This window comes from Cervus elaphus, chromosome 6 (genome assembly GCF_910594005.1).
Source record: "Cervus elaphus chromosome 6, mCerEla1.1, whole genome shotgun sequence".
In the NCBI taxonomy this organism is placed as follows: Eukaryota; Metazoa; Chordata; class Mammalia; order Artiodactyla; family Cervidae; genus Cervus; species Cervus elaphus.
This window is the reverse complement of record NC_057820.1, coordinates 6,945,177-6,960,963: the sequence shown is the minus strand read 5'-3', so window position 1 is coordinate 6,960,963 and position 15,787 is coordinate 6,945,177. Positions and strand designations below refer to the sequence as shown.

The following is a 15,787-nucleotide window of genomic DNA, read 5'->3' as shown; positions in this document are numbered from 1 at the left end:
TTATTTTCCTTTGTAACTTAGCTATGTCACTCCTGGGTCCATGTCACTCTTGAAACATTTGCCAAATGCAGTCAATAGTGGCCAACACACACAACTAATGATGTTTCCCCCATTTTCTCCTTCTAGAGCTACAAGGTTACTTGGCACACATGACCTTCCAAGTTGTGACAGGTGTTAATTTCACCAAATGTGTTGTCACTGCCAAACACAGCATCTCATCTTTCCAACACTTGGTATCAAATTAACACCTACTTCCTGACTATTAGGCCAATGCCACCAAGTTTAAGATTTTGTTAGCAGTATCCCTTGTGCATTACCGATTTTGGTAGCTGTCAGGGGAAATAACTCTAGGCACGTGATAAATCACAATGACCCCATAAACAGGTCTTGCTAAGTACCTTATACATGTTGTCCAGTTGCCAGGTCATGTCCGAGTTTGCAGCCCCATGGACTGCAGCACACCAGGCTCCCCTGTCCTCCACTGTCTCCTCGGAATTTGCTCAAATTCATGTCCATTCAGTCAGTGATGCCATCCAACCTCTGTTGCCTTCATCTCTTTTTGCCTTCAGTCTTTCCCAGCACCAAGGTCTTTTCCAAAGAGTTGGCTCTTCACATCAGGTAGCCAAAGTATTTGAGCTTTGGCTTCAGCATCAGTCCTTCCAGTGAACATTTAGAGTTGATTTCCTTTAGGACTGACTGGTTTGATCTTTTTGCAATCCAAAGGACTCTCAAGAGTCTTCTCCAGTACCACGATGCGAAAGCATCAATTCCCTGTCACATAGCCTTCTTTAAGATGCTTATTAGTATTACTGAAAACGCAGTATTAGGGGTGTTATACGCAAATCAGTTATTTGAACATACTTGTGTTTAACCTTTATTAATTAAAGAAACCAACACTCAACAAATTGGGCTTCCCTGGTGTCTCAGGGGTAATCTGTCTGCAATGCAGGAGCTGCAGAAGCTGCAAGTTTGATCCCTGGGTCGGGAAGATCCCCTGTAGGAGGGCATGGCAACCCATTCCAGTACTCCTGCCTGGAGACTCCCACGGACGGAGGAGCCTGGTGGGCTACAGTCCATAGAGTCACAAAGAGTCAGATATGACTGAAGGGGCAGAGAAGAAAGAAAGTAAGTAACACATCAGAGTTCACATATCTGGGATAATTGATCCAAGTCTATGACACCACCTATGCTTGTGTCTCTGGACGGCTCCGCAGTATAAGCCAAAACAAAAATATGTTCCACCATGAACTCTGCTTCTATAGCAAAGGAAATCAGAAACTGAAGCATTCCCTGAAGTTGTAAATCCTTTCTCTCTTTGCTCTATTCCAGAGGCATTACCCTCTATCCATAGAATAATAAAAGTTATTACTATGTAATAAAAGACAACTCAAAAACACAGTGGAAAAATAATCTGTAGTTTTTGAGATGGTGAATGAGATTCTTGTCTTGAAATTTGTTTGCATAAGTTTACACAGTGAGCTTACTTAATAGATCGTGCCTCTGTCAATATTTCTATCCTCCGCCAAATGGTTTATTTATTTAATGAATGTTTTCTGTATTAATTTAGGGAATTTTTTTATGTCATAAACATTCATTAAATCTGGCAAAGGTACACAGTGTCCAATGTTTACTCTCTGTACAAGCTTCCACATATTAACTTTCCCTACAGGAACATAAATGCAAACCAAAATTGTCACAATCGTTACTTGATCTGAACCCATGCAATATTTTATCCATTCAGTAAATGTTTATTAAGTATTTGCCATATATCGGGTGCTAAGCAAGACAGCCTTTAAGATAGACTATAAGTATTTTTAAATCACCAATTTCAGCTGACCACACTTGAAGCTGGCTGAAATTTCAACTCACAAATGTGTGTGTGTGCATGTGCACGCATGTGTGTTTAATGGCAGTTGGGGAAGAGTGGTGAAAATAGTAAAAATTGCTAACATCGATTACAAGTCTAATGTCAGAAGACTTATTCAGCTACATGGATAGACTGCAAAACAAATTTCCTTCCCAGAGATGATAATTTTCTTGCAGAATGCAAATAACATCATTTTAGATATTTTCCCCTGTTAGTAAAACACAGTGTACACTAATTTAAATTTTCAAACAGCTGCATTAGGGAGAAATTGTATGGAAATAATTGTCAGTAAAAGTGATGTTTAAACACAATTTCACTAACGTCACTGTTCCATAAATGGGGACCTAAACTTTCCTGTGTGCTATTTGCTTCCAATGTAGTGATACCACTTGGTCTTAAGGCATCACTTTTAAAGGCAAAAGCCACTTGAAGGAACATGGTGAGGCGAGCAATGGATAAAAGAGAGAAATAGAACCGTTTAGATATCCGAAACCCTCGCTTTTCATTTGCCTCAGCCTGGGGTTTGCAGGACGTCACCCACTCCCACTCATTCCTAACAAGAGTATATATTAAGCTCTTTGAAATGTGAGTATTATGGGAAGGATCGCAGTTGCTTTAAATTATAGAAGTTGGCAAGTGCCTGGGAGGAGCAGGAGGTTGTTTAAACCGAGAAAGACAGTTGCAAAACTTTGTACAACAGTATGAGCTCCAAGCTTCAAAAGTATTCTCATGCGCAGACCAGCACTTTATTTTTCATCAAGCTATTTTTTGAGTTGTTTTGAAGCCGCTTCAAATAATAAACACATATTTCTGCTGGAAACATTGTTTAATGGTTTCTGAATTCATGGGACAAGAGAAGCAAGAAAGCCTCATGATTTGGTGGAAGGTTTGATGTCAGCAATGCCTAGAAAAGGTAAGCTTCCCTTTTCACTGCATGTTTTCTCTTTTTTTTTTTCCACCCCCCTCCTGTTGGCTTTCATCAGCAATATTTACTGAAAGGATTTAAGACAGCTACTTGTAGGGAAATGGGGAACTTGTAGAAAGTATGTCAACAAATGATAAGTCAGAGGTCGGAAATCCTCAGCTGTAATGTTTTCTACTTTCTATTCCGCTTGTCACAGGAACCTCTGTGAACCATTTTTGAGTACATGAAAAATGCCATTTCTCTCAGAAATTGTGTGCAGGTCTTCAAAATCTCCAGTCTGATGTGCCTAGCATTTGCCAGTGTGCTGTTGGGCTCATGTATTGCCAATGTCAGAGTGTCTATGTTTTCTTATCCCGTTATAGGCAATTTAACTTCCAAAACTGTGATCTTGCTATTAACTCAGAAATCTTTCCCATGGAAGACTGTAACATTAGTCCAGAAATTCTCTGAAGTGTGCTTACTGTGAATTCTTATGAGCTTGTTCTGCAGCCTACGTTTTTTAAAAGTTAAATAAATCGTTTGACTTCTCTTTTGGAGTGGCACAAAAGGACTGTTACAGATATTATGTCCTGGGCAGGGAGAAAGAGTTCAACTCAAAATCTGTGAAGTCGCGGTTGACAGGCAATGCTATGGACTGAATCGGGTGGCTGGGTCCTCCTGGTTGTGCTTCAGAAGCAGGCAGGAGGCAGAGAGGTTATGATAGTCCTGGTTTTCTGTGCCGGGATCGTAGGAGAAGCATCTTGTGGTTTTAGATGAAGGGGAACGTAAGTAATGTGTGTTTCTGTTTCCTTGAGAAAGCCTGTGATATCAGTCTTGCCATCATGTCAAGAGAGAATTCCAGGTGCAAAAAATCTAGATACAGAAAAGAAGAGATTTGCAAATTTCCCCCCACCGGCAGGTTGAGATTTTATCAGAGCTCACAGTCATTCCTCTCGCACACACATGAACTTGCAGGCGGAGGTTAGAAAACCCTGTGCGTTTGCTGGAGTCTGAATCGTTTGGGACACCAAGGCGACCTGGATCTATGAAACCCACTGCTGGCAGAAACTGATCACAGGTCGGTCAGGCCTGGGTAAGAAAGTGGGGTGCTACCCAGGAGCCCTGGCTCTCGGCGTCCAAAGGGCTCTTTGGGTACCAGTGGTTGACGCTGTTTCTGGAAAGCTTTTCCTTCTGCGTCAAATTCTAATGACATGAAGTGGATTACAGCGTCTTCCCCTGCCTTTGGGGGTTCTTGGGGATGGGAGATAGATTAAGATCAGACGGAAGGACAGGGATTGTAGAAAACTGAGCAGGCAGCTCCATCAGCTCACTGGCAAGGCGGTGGGGAGAGAGCTTAGTCTTTTTCTCTATCCACGTTTGTGAGTGGAGGAAGTCGGACCCCAGCCTTGCCCCTTCACTGTCCAGTTCCTTCCCGGACTTTTCTCTGCTTCCCTCTCCCCCTCCTGGACGATCCACGCCAGCCACGCAACCTCCAGAGGGGGAACAGTGGGTTGGACAGACAGGCTAGCATCTCCTCCTTCTCGTCCTCTCCAGCCATTCCCAGACCAGTTGGGGAAGCCCCCGCCCTATTTGGAGGGGGTCTCCAGGACCCCACCCCGTGACCTCATCGCAGGCAGCCGGAGAGCTGGGATGGCCAGGGGTTGCGTGGCGCCTGAGTGCACCCCGGGGATGGGTGCGGCCACGCGCGCGCGGCGTGGCGTGAGGGACTCGCCCGGGATGCAGCGCGCACTTCCCATCTCGGGCTCCCACGGAGGCTGGCGGCATTTCTGGAAGCCAGAGCCCCCAGGCCCCGCCTCTGGGCCCCCAGGAGGCCCCAGAGAGGACCAAAACAAAAAGGCAATTAGAGTTGCTAATGAAGCCCCAAGCCAGATGACTCATCTGGGGCGCAGCCACAGGGGGCGGGAGTCGGGGTGTGGGGCTTTGCGATGAAACCTGGAAAAGACGGGTCAGGGTTGTCCCCAGAAAGGATGCTGAGGTGCGGCCCAGTGTGACCTAACCGTGCCTCCTCACCTCACGGAGGCTGGGACAGAGGCCACATCTGTGAGGGACCAGAGCGTTAACTAATGAACTGCCGGAGTGCGAGCGCCACGCTGTCTGAATCTTGAAAAGCGTTGGAACCAGACTTAGCCCAGGTTGCCAGCTACAGCCGCACACCCCGAGTCCGTGGATCCGGACCTGGGAAGCCCCAGACTCGGGAATCAGCCCCTCGGGCGCCTGGGGAGGAGACACTATTGCAACTCAATAGACCTTAATTATGTGTCCACGGAGCGCCAGAAGCTTTGCCAAGGCTCTTTGAACTTGGCCCATGATGGAGACCCCAAGTGGTAACAGTCTGGAAGGTTTATGGAAAACTGAAGAGGGGCTTTGTAAATCAGCCAGCTGAAATCAAAGAGAGCTTCTGGTTACATTTGAACTAGACCTTGGCAGAGGTGTGAAATATCACGGGAGAGATCACAGGGTCAAGAGCATCTAGGCAGAAGCCAAGAAGCAAAGAGAGATTAAAGGTCATGGCTGCTCCCAAGGGAGGTGGTGAGGCTCTGTTTCCTCAAGTCTATTTCAGGTCAGTTTCATGGGTCATTAATAAGAGGATAACCAAAAGTACCTCCTGGTCAGGCAAATTTGGGAAAGCATAAAACTGTACACCACAGAGGACCAGAACTCAGGCTGCAGGGTCACAAACATGTGACTTCAAATCCCAACTCCACCCCTTAATTGCATTGTGAACTTGGACCCAGGCCGCTCCAACTGTCAAGTAAGGCCCATTATCTGCATTCTTATGAGGACACTTGGAGGATTTAATTAGAGAATTAATGAAAAAGGCCTACTATCAAAGTGTCTGGCTAAGTGTCATGGGGCCAAAGTGTCTGGCCCCATGAATGTTAGTTATTCTGACTAGTTATTAGATGCTAGTTTCTTTGCTGCAGAAATTCTTACATTTTAGTTCCTTGATTTGTCCTCTATCTCTCCATGAGTGGGTCATTAAAGTCTACTGTTTTCTAACTCATCAGAATATGAAACCACTTTTTTCTTCCCCCAAAGAGTGTCACACATGGGGAACTTGGAATGCATGCTGGAATATGGTTGGGTTGGCCCAGTGAGTTGAGGTTACCATGGCCTGCAAGCCCATGAAGTTTTCCAAGATTTAATTGAAATTTATCAGTCTTCACCTGCAGCTGCGTGAACAATCTTCCCTATTTCTATGAAACAGAAACCCCCAAACTGGGATTCTCCTATCAAAAGAAATTGAGTTATTTTCCTTAAAACTATAGTCAATTTTTACAAGGAAGAGAAAAATAGGAGCAAAGCAAATTCTTATCCATTTTGACTTTCACACCTTAAAGGCCAACCTCTGCCTCTGGTTTGAGGGCCTGTATTTGGTGGGCAAAGGCAAGGGCATAAGCTAGAATAAAACATGATCCCATCTTCAAGGAGTCATCAGTCAGATTGTCGTTCAGTCTCTAAGTTGTGTCCGACTCTGCGACCCCACGGACTGCAGCGCATCGGACTTTACCATCTCCTGGAGTTTGCTCAAACTCATGACCATTGATTCAGAGACTCTAGCAATAAGGTAGAGAAAATAAAGTGCGTGTCCTCATTTCAAAAATGCAAAATTAAGTTTACAAGGAAGAATATAGGAGGGACTCAAAGTGAATTCTGTGAAAGGGAGGCCTCAAGTCTCTGGAATGATCAGAGCAATAGGTAACTTTCTTTGACATTTACCAAGTGTGAAGAACTGTGCTAAGTATTTTGCAGTGATGACTCGTGTGTACCTTATAAGGCTCCAAGGTGGGTGTTGACTTCCCCATTTCACAGATGAACAAACTGAGCCCTAGAGAAATGCAGTAACCTGCCTGAAGTCTTCCAGGAAATATATGGTCTCACACTCAGGTCCATCTGATTCTCTGTATCCCTCACCCAGGAAAGACTCTTCAGAGAAGATAATGTGTCACTTGGCCTTGAAGGATGGATACAGATTAATGGGAGGGGAATTTCAGGCAGTGAGAAGAAAACTAACAAAGTCATGAAGGAGACCAGTATGGGGAGTGTCAGAAAATCCACCTGGTGAAACAAAGGGTGTACATAGAAAGAAGAGGGAAATGAGCTCAAAAGCCTTGGTTAGATCTTAAAAGTTTTCGTTGTCTGCGTGGCCAGTCGTGTTTGATTCTTTGCAACCCCATAGACTGTAGCCCACCAAGTTCCTCGGTCCATGGGATTCTCCAGGCAAGAATACTGGAGTGGGTTGCCATTTCCTACTCTTCCTGATCTTCCTGACCGAGGGATCAAACCCTCACGTCTTGAGTCTCCTGCATTGGCAGGTGGATTCTTTACCATTTTGGCACCTACAAGGGCAAAAATTGATGTTTGATGATGGGTGTTAACTAGACTGACTGTGATATTTCACAATATATACAAATGTTGAATCAAGATGTTGTACACCTAAAGCTAATAGAATGTTCTATGTTAATTGTTATCTGAATTAAAAAACAGAAAAAAAAAAGAAAATTCTAAAAAAGAAAAAAAAGAGTAGTTAGCTAGAAAATGCCCAAAAAGACATTATGAAAATGTAGGCGAATGCTGTTATAGAAATATGTAGTTAATAAAAATTTATGTTATTTTCTGGGGGAAAAAAAGAAGACTTGGTTGGAAAAAAAAAGATGTGGTTGGAATCAGATCATAGAAAACCTTGAATGCCAAACCACAAAGTTTGGATTTTTTTAATAGAGGAATCATTAAAACTTTGTAAACAAGAAAGTAACAGCCTGGCAGTGCTTTAGAGCAATAATTGAAGATGATTAATCAGTGTGTGCAGCAGGGGCAAAGAGGAAACCTCCAGTTACTAGGAAGTCATGTTTGTCCAGGTGGGAGACAGCAGTTGTTTGCTCCCATAATCCCTAAGGGATGCTGATGCTCGTCAGACCCAGGCTCCTAAACCTGCTACCCCAAAGCCTTGACCACCACAATGATCTTTCCAAGCAACGACCGTGAGGCCTCACTACATCCAGATTTAACCCTTAAAATGACAGAGGGGTGGAATGGAAGGGGCAAGAGGGGCTGGCAGACCTCTGAGGACCTTCTCAGCTTTCAGACTCCACGGAGCTACAAACTCTGAGCGCTTTTATGAACATCATTACCCACACATTTAGCCATTCGATCACCAGTTTCCAGACTTGTTCCTATCAAACAGGCCTGTTTCCAAAAGAACTTGAGAGTCTACAAAACTTTTATGAGTTTACAGCTATAGTGATTGTGTAATAATGAGATTGGCATGCAGGGATTACTGGAGGGCATATTTTCATATATTCCTTCAGGAGAAATTTTCATCCATCCTCTTGGCTGTCTGCCTTTTGCAAAAATTCAGCTGTCCTCCCCTTGTGTCTGAGAACACTTACAGCGGTGCAAAACCACCCCAGGATCTTGTGAGGTTTGGATTTTTTTTTTTTTTTTTTTCCGGCTGTGACGAGTCTTTGTTGCTGTGTGGGCTTTTCTCTAGTTGCAGTGAGCAGGGGCTACACTTCAGCTGCAGGACACAGGCTTCTCATTGCAGTGGCTTCTCTTACTGTGAGCTTCTGATGGCTCAGACGGTAAAGAATCTGCCCACAGTGCAGGAGACCAGGGTTCTCTTATTGAGGAGCACAGGCTCTAGGGCGCTTGGGTTTCAGTAGTTGGCATGTGGGTTCAGTAGTTGTGATTCATGAGCTGTAGAGCTCAGCCCCAATAGTTGTGGTTCACAGGCTGACTTGCTGCATAACATGTGGGATCTGCCCAGAGGGCAGGCAGATTCTTTACCACCGAGCCGCCAGGGAAGCCCCCTTGTGGTGCTTTGAATAATAGTTCTTCGTGCCGGGGTCCTATGACTCGCAGCAGTGCCCACATGGGAAATGGCAGCCCACTCCAGTACTCTTGCCTGAAGAATCCCATGGACAGGGAAGCCTGGCGGGATGGGGTCCACGGGGTCGCAAAGAGTTGAACGTGACTGAAGCGACTTCACACTCAGCACTCAGCTCCCGCAGAGGGTGAGCTTCAGAGAGCAGGAATGAAATCATCTTTAGATTTTCCAATGCCTTACAACTGTAGTAGATCTGAATCAATCTACAAACACAGGTCTGCAAGAAATCTCACATTTTTCCATTTTATTTCATACAATTTAAATCTGATTCCAAGAGTTTGTGGCAGCAGGAAGTTTAGTTTCAGAAGTGATCAAGCTCCTACCCCCCACCATCGCCAGAACTGGGGAGGTCTTCCTTCAGATCACTGTGCCTTCTCTTATAAGTTGCCTGTCCCTTTGATGTCTGTGGACTAGGCTTTCCAGCCCTGCTTAGGAAGTGACGGTCACTGTCCAGCCAGGAAGCTGGGGTCTGAGTGATGCTCAGCTGTCCTGTCCTCTGTGGTCTGGCCACACAGTGTTTCCACTTCTTACGGATGCCCCGGTCCCCGACCCCAGGCCCCCCGGGTCTGGGGAAGTCGCCCATCAAAGGCCCTGCATTCTTCTCTTTCCCAGCATCTACTCTTGGATTTGGGCTTTAGGAAAGAAAGGAAGAAATATTATTTTCAAGAAATGTCTGCTTCCTGCTCTGCCTGTATAACCTTGAAACAAAGAAGCCCAAGGAGCCAGGCAACCTTCTTGCGATAAGTTGGGAGTAGAGAATACACATGAATAAATATTTCCCTAAGTTATTTTGTCACATTACCCAACAGGTATTCAGCAGTGGCTAGTAGAATACATCTTCTGATAATTGACGAAATGGCATCTTCAGAGTTGCTCAATTGATCACCAGAGCTCATCAGGCTTTTTATTAAAAACCTACTATACGCCAGTGCCTTGCATATACTGTCTACATGGCCCCATTTTCCAGATAGGAGAGGTGGATCACTTACTTAACTTCCTGTGAGGACTGTGGGGGTGACGTAGGCATTTAAACTCCAGTTGAACCCATCTCCAAAACCCACACCCTTCCCGCCCTGCCACATGGACTTCTGGCAAGGATTCCTAATTCTCTAACTAGCAGTTCAGAGCCCTGGTATTGACTCATCTTAGAGTAGACATTTCCAATTAACATTTTTTAAGCTCATTTTGGTAAAGTATAGTTGATTTACAATGTTTTGCTGATTTCTGCTATAGAGCAAAGTGATTCAGTTATGCACACACACACACACATATACACAGTTTTCATATTCTTTTCCATGGTGATTTATCACAAGGTATTGAATCTAGTTCCCTGTACTTTATGGCACAACAAGGATAAACCTTGTTGTTTATCCATTCTCTATATAATAGTTTGCCTCTGCTCACCCCAAACTCCCAATCCATCCCTCCCCAACTTCCTCTCCCTTGGCAACCTATAGATCTGTTCTCTGTAACATTTGTTTTAAGTAGAGATTTTTTTCACCATGAACATACTCTGACTCTGTTTGAAATACTGACAATCTCATGGAATGGTTTTTTACCCCCATCTCATCAGTCATCTGTGAGGCAGCAGGGATGGAGATTTAATCCTATTTGAAAGATGAGAGCAAGGCAAAGTGACTTGTCCACGGCCAAAGGACTAGAAGGGAGATCAAAGTCCCACAAGCATTTGTCAGTCTGTCTCCCCAGCAAGGGGCAGGAGTTAGTCCTAATTAATCAAAAGTTAACTAGAAGACAGCGTTAAATATTTGCACGTTTAGTGCCTGCTCATACCGCCAATAACAGGAAACCATAGCTGACCTTGTTGCCTTAAAACGCATCCTGCTAGATGTACACGAATGATATTTGAGAGGTGTCCTTAAAACTTCAGTTGGTGGCCTTGTCAATTGCCAGCATCCTCAAACCAGGTTACTCTCTTAAACTAGTAAGTTTTTTTTTTTTTTTTTCAGTTTCTTCCTTGCACCTTTAATTTTTTTTGGAAAAAGACTTCTTTAACTAATTTTGACCTCAGGCCACTGTAAAATCTAATTTAAAATCAGTAGCATCTCAGTGTAGGGATTCTTTGAATTACCACCCCATTTTATTTTATCACAGGTGTTCATATCCATTCCTCAGATCCTTAGCCTGACCTCTTTTCCTTCCCAATAAAGACCACATACCTTGGTATGATCATGGGGTGGGAGGCTTGAAAGTCTGTCTCTTGCCCACTTCCTCGTCCCCTTCACCCCTACTACTGGCCTCCATATCTCCATATACCTGCGTATACCAAATACAAGACTGGGTGGTTTAAACAAAAGAAATTTATTTTCTCACAGTTCTGGAAGCTAGAAGTTCAAGACCAAGGTGCCATAGGTTTGATTCCTTTTGAGGCCTCTCTCCTTGGCTTGCAGACAGCCGCTTTCTCACTGTATTCTCATGTGGTCATTTTTCTGTAGAGAGCATGTGGCCAAGTTCCCCTTCTTACAAGGACACTGGTCAGACCGGATCAGGGCCCATCCTCAGGTCCTCGTTTTAACTTGCTCGCCCCTTTAAAGGCCTTATCTGCAAGTACAGTCACCTGGTGAGGTACTTCAACAGGTGACTTTCAGAGAAGCCCAATTCAGTGCAGAGCACCCCAAGAGCTATGTGCAGTGAAGTCATCATAGCCTCTAAGTCCTTCCTTCTCTCCAGGTGACACAGGTCTGAAGGATCAAGTCTGTTCCCTTCGCATGAATTATGTTGAACCATACACAACGGCTGACCTTCAACCATTCTATTGCGTGTGTGCTGTGTGCTAAGTGCTCAATAGTGTCTGATTCTTTGCAACCTTTTGGACAGTAGTCCACCAGACTCCTCAGTCCATGGGATTCCCGGGCAAGGATACTGGAGTGAGCTGCCATGCCCTCCCCTAAGGGATCATCCCAATTCAGGGATCAAACCTGGATTGGCACGTTCTGTACCACTAGTGCCAGCTGGGAAACCTTAACCATTCTATTACCTACGCAAAATGGCAATTTTATTTAACTCCAGTATAGTCTAGAGACTTAAAAACTCTCATATTCTGAAAACAATTTAGGTACAAAGTCCTTATAATATTACAGAAGTTGTCATATTTCCATCCTCCTGTCTGTTCTTGAGTCTGAGATGAAATGGTCCCAGACAAACTTTGAGAATTTATCCACACTGCAAACTCCACCTTCAGCTTCAACACCAATCATAGCAAAATGTTCATTCTTAGTAAAGCAGCCCCAGCTTCCCTTGTGGCTCAGCTGGTAAAGAATCCACCTGTAATGCGGGAGACCTAGGTTCGATCCCTGGGTTGGGAAGATCCCCTGGAGAAGGGAAAAGTTACCCACTCCAGTATTCTGGCCTGGAAAATTCCATGGACCATATAGTCCTTGGGGTCACAAAGAGTTGGACACTCTTTGCTACTTTCACTTTACATTAAAATACCACCGGTCACCAGAAAATTCGTTCTTATGAGAGAATCTGACCCTTTTAAATGTTTCTCACTGGTCTTGTTCTATTTTTAGGAGTAGCAAGAATGCCACCACTTTCCTCTGGCTTCTTAAACATTTGAAGACCGTCACCATCTGCCTACCTAACCCTCGCCAGGGTCTCCCTGGACTTGCAGGGAGAAATTTCCCTGACACTATGTAGTTTACTAGACATACCCACGCCCCTCTTGAAATGACATCCAGACCTCAACACCAGATACCAGATGACTTTCACAGTCAGTACTAACTCCGCATCAGTTTCCTGGGATGGGTAGCAGCTATGCAAAGACCTGTATGGAGAAATAATCTGAACCCAATCTAGGGTTTGCAGGAAAGAATGTAAAATTCAATTAGCGATACCTTAAGGAGGATCAGATGCTCTCCAGAACTGCTTTAACTATTAATACTACACTGGACACTGTCTGACAGTCCAGGTCACAGGGGAGCTATTACTCTCTGTGATTTAAATACTCTGTTTTCCTTAATGCTAAATTTGCATCAGCTTTTCTAGTCAGCCCATGTCAGAAAAAAAGATCAAGTATGTTGCTCAGATTATTTCTTTTCAGCGCTGTCTCTTGCTGTGGAGCACAGGCTCTAGGGTGTGGGTTTCATTAGTTACAGTTCCTGGGCTCTGGAGCACAGACTCAGTAAATGTGGTGCTTGGGTTTAGTTGCTCTGAGGCTTATGAGATCTTCCCGATCAGGGATCGAATCCATGTTTCCTGTGTTGGCAGGCAGATTCTTTACCACTGAGCCACCAGGGAAGCCCCAGATTATTCTTTCAATTTGGTTGTAGCAAAGCCAATATTCATCCGTGCTGCAGTTCTGCTTTTCTTTCTAGTTAACTATAAAGAATGAGGAATCGGGAATTGTGACCTCCGGGTATGACGTGCCCAGTCCTAATCCTTCCTGGCTGTGTGATTGTAGGCAAGTTATCTGAACACTCGGAGCCTCCATTCATCATTGAAAATGAGAACAATAAGTATCTACTCCAGCGGATCCACTGGTATCTTAAATAAAATGTTATATGAGAAAACGTTTGTAAGTCAGAAGATGAAACACAAATACTAGTCCGTGTCAGGAGTTGTTAGTTTTGGCCAGCCAGCTCATTGTTAACCTCAGCCTCTTTGTTTGAGGGGGTTTCTTCTCAATGGACAGACTGACACCTTCTCTTGTTGTTTTTCACTCAGTCGTGTCTGACTCTTTGCGACCCCATGGACGGCAGCACGCCAGGCTCCTCTGTCCTTCACTATCTCTTGAATTTTGCTCAGATTCATGTCCAGTGTGTAGGTGATGCCATCCAACTAACTCGTCCTCTGCCTCCCCTTCTCCTGTAGCCTTCAGTCTTTCCCAGCATCAGGGTCTTTTCCAATGAGTCAACGCTTAGGGATTAAAAGCAGAAGTACAAGCAAGAGGCCTGGACACACACTGGGTACTCAGCGAATGGACTTGCACAAGAGTATGAACTTGTCAAGGGAAAGAATCTTGGCCGAGACCGAAGTGTTTCCACCGAGCTGTCAAAAGTGAAATCCAGAGTGCCTTTCCCTGGTTGTTTTGATTATTCAAGGTCAAAGATGTTTGGTTTGGGATGATTTGCAATTGCCATCTGCTTACACAAATCAACACTGATGACCTAATGCTTTTGCCTGAAAAGAAAATATGCCCATCTCTCTGGATTTTGTCAGCAACACGTTATCATAGCTCTATACCATACACTCCATCAGGGGCCACACCCGAAATCTACAATGTGGCCGAGACCCAGGAGGCCTGAAACCACGCTCTCCAAACAACATGGGCGGTCATCACCCACTCCCGCAGGGATCTCCAGGGTTAATGTAGCTCTAAGAGATCAGATTTTCTTTTTTTTTTTTCCAGGAAAATCCATGTACCTGGGGTTTTATGTGGCATGTTTCCATTTTAAAAACAATTGCTGTGAACTATTACATCTAGAATGGATAAACAAGGTTTTAACTGATAGCACAGGGAACTGTATTCAATATCCTGTGATAAGCTATAATGGGAAAGAACCTTAAAAAGAAGAATGGGTACAAGTGAAAAAAAAAATACTTGCTGTGTCTTGGATCTATAGAAAAGATAATGTCATATTGTTCAATCTAATACAATCTAGAGACATAAAACGAGTTCCCATTTCCTTTCTATGTGATAAATTTCAAGAGCCCTCACTCTCCAAAAAAATTTTCTAAATTAACATGCACACGTGCTCTAGTAATGCAGCTAACAGAGAGCGTTTCCTACACAGAGGTATGCTCCTAAGCCAACCCTCATCGAATCTTCCCAACACACCAGTCAGGCTGGTACTATGTTTAACCCTATTTCACAAATGAGACCCAAAGCCTCCCCATCAGTTAGCAGTGACCCACATGTGGCTGCCCTGGAGGCTCGGACAGTAAAGAATCTGCCTGCAAAGCAGGAGACCCAGGTAAGGACGCTCCCCCGGGGAAGGGAATGGCTATCCACTCTGCCATTCTTGCCTGGAGAATTCTGTGGACAGAGGAGCCTACAGGGCTACAGTCTATAGGGTTTTAGAGTCAGACATGACTGATTTACAAATGAGACCCAAAGCCTCACCATCAGTCAGCAGTGACACATATGTACACGAATACACAGTCCCCTCGCCAGCAGAGCCGAAGTCCTCTGTCTCTTGAATTTCAGGAAGAAATTTAAAGTGTGTGTTACTGGGCCATGCCCAGAGATGGCCATGTTGGGGTGAACAATGATTCCCCTGGCCTCTTCTGGTACTTTAAAGTTCCATATGCCTCATGGGAGTCCACTCAGGCAGTCATAACAAGGTAACACCATCAACTGAGGGCTTAAACAACAGAAATGTATTTCCTTGTGGTTCTGGAGGAAGGAAGTCCAAAACTCTCTTTCTGGCTTGCAGATAATCACCTTCCTGCAATTTTTTCATGTGGTGCAGAGAGAGAGAGATCTACTGTGATGTCTCTTCCTCTTCTTGTAAGGACACAAGTTCTTTTGGATCAAGGCCCCACCTTTATGACTTCGTTTAACCTTAATGACCTTCTTAAATGTCTTGCCTCCAATTACAGTCACACTGAAGATTTGAGGTTTCAACCTATGAATTTGGGGGTAGGGACACAACTAAATCCTTAACACTCAAACTTTTTCTATGGATAATCAGCCTTTCCTGCCTTTTTCTCTTTTCTGCCCTCACCCTCAACCCTCTTCCCGCCCAGCCTACATCATTCAGCCACTTCCCCCTTTCAACCCTATTCTTTGAGTCCTGCAATTCATTATTCAACACAGCTTCTCACTTACTTAACCCCTCTTCACTCATTCTCTCTCTCTCTTTTTTTTTTTTTTTTTTTTTTTTGGCCCAACAGCATGTGGGATCTGTTCCCCAACCAGACCATATTCCCTGCATTGGAAGTGCAGTCTTAACCACTGGATGACCAGGGAAGTCCTCATGCATTCTCCACTTATTTCTCTCTTCTTTCTCAGCCTTTCTCTTTCATCCCAACTATCACCTTCTCCAATATCCTCCTCCCTCTTCGTTTTCTTCTCTTCTTCTCCACAACAACCCCCCAAGTCTAAATTCTGTGTTTTTGCTTGTTTGCCTCCACACTTCATACCCTG

At 44.4% G+C, this 15,787-nt stretch overlaps 1 protein-coding gene across 1 annotated transcript in view; it reads left to right on the top strand.

Moving 5' to 3' along the window:
• Positions 1 to 2,315: 2,315 nt before the first annotated feature.
• C1QTNF7 (C1q and TNF related 7) overlaps positions 2,316 to 15,787 on the top strand; it is a 122,978-nt gene continuing 109,506 nt past the window's right edge. The window contains exon 1 of the mRNA XM_043906164.1: positions 2,316 to 2,780. Within this exon, the coding sequence (XP_043762099.1) occupies positions 2,759 to 2,780 (22 nt within the window). The 5' untranslated portion in view covers positions 2,316 to 2,758. The remainder of the gene's footprint in view (positions 2,781 to 15,787) is intronic.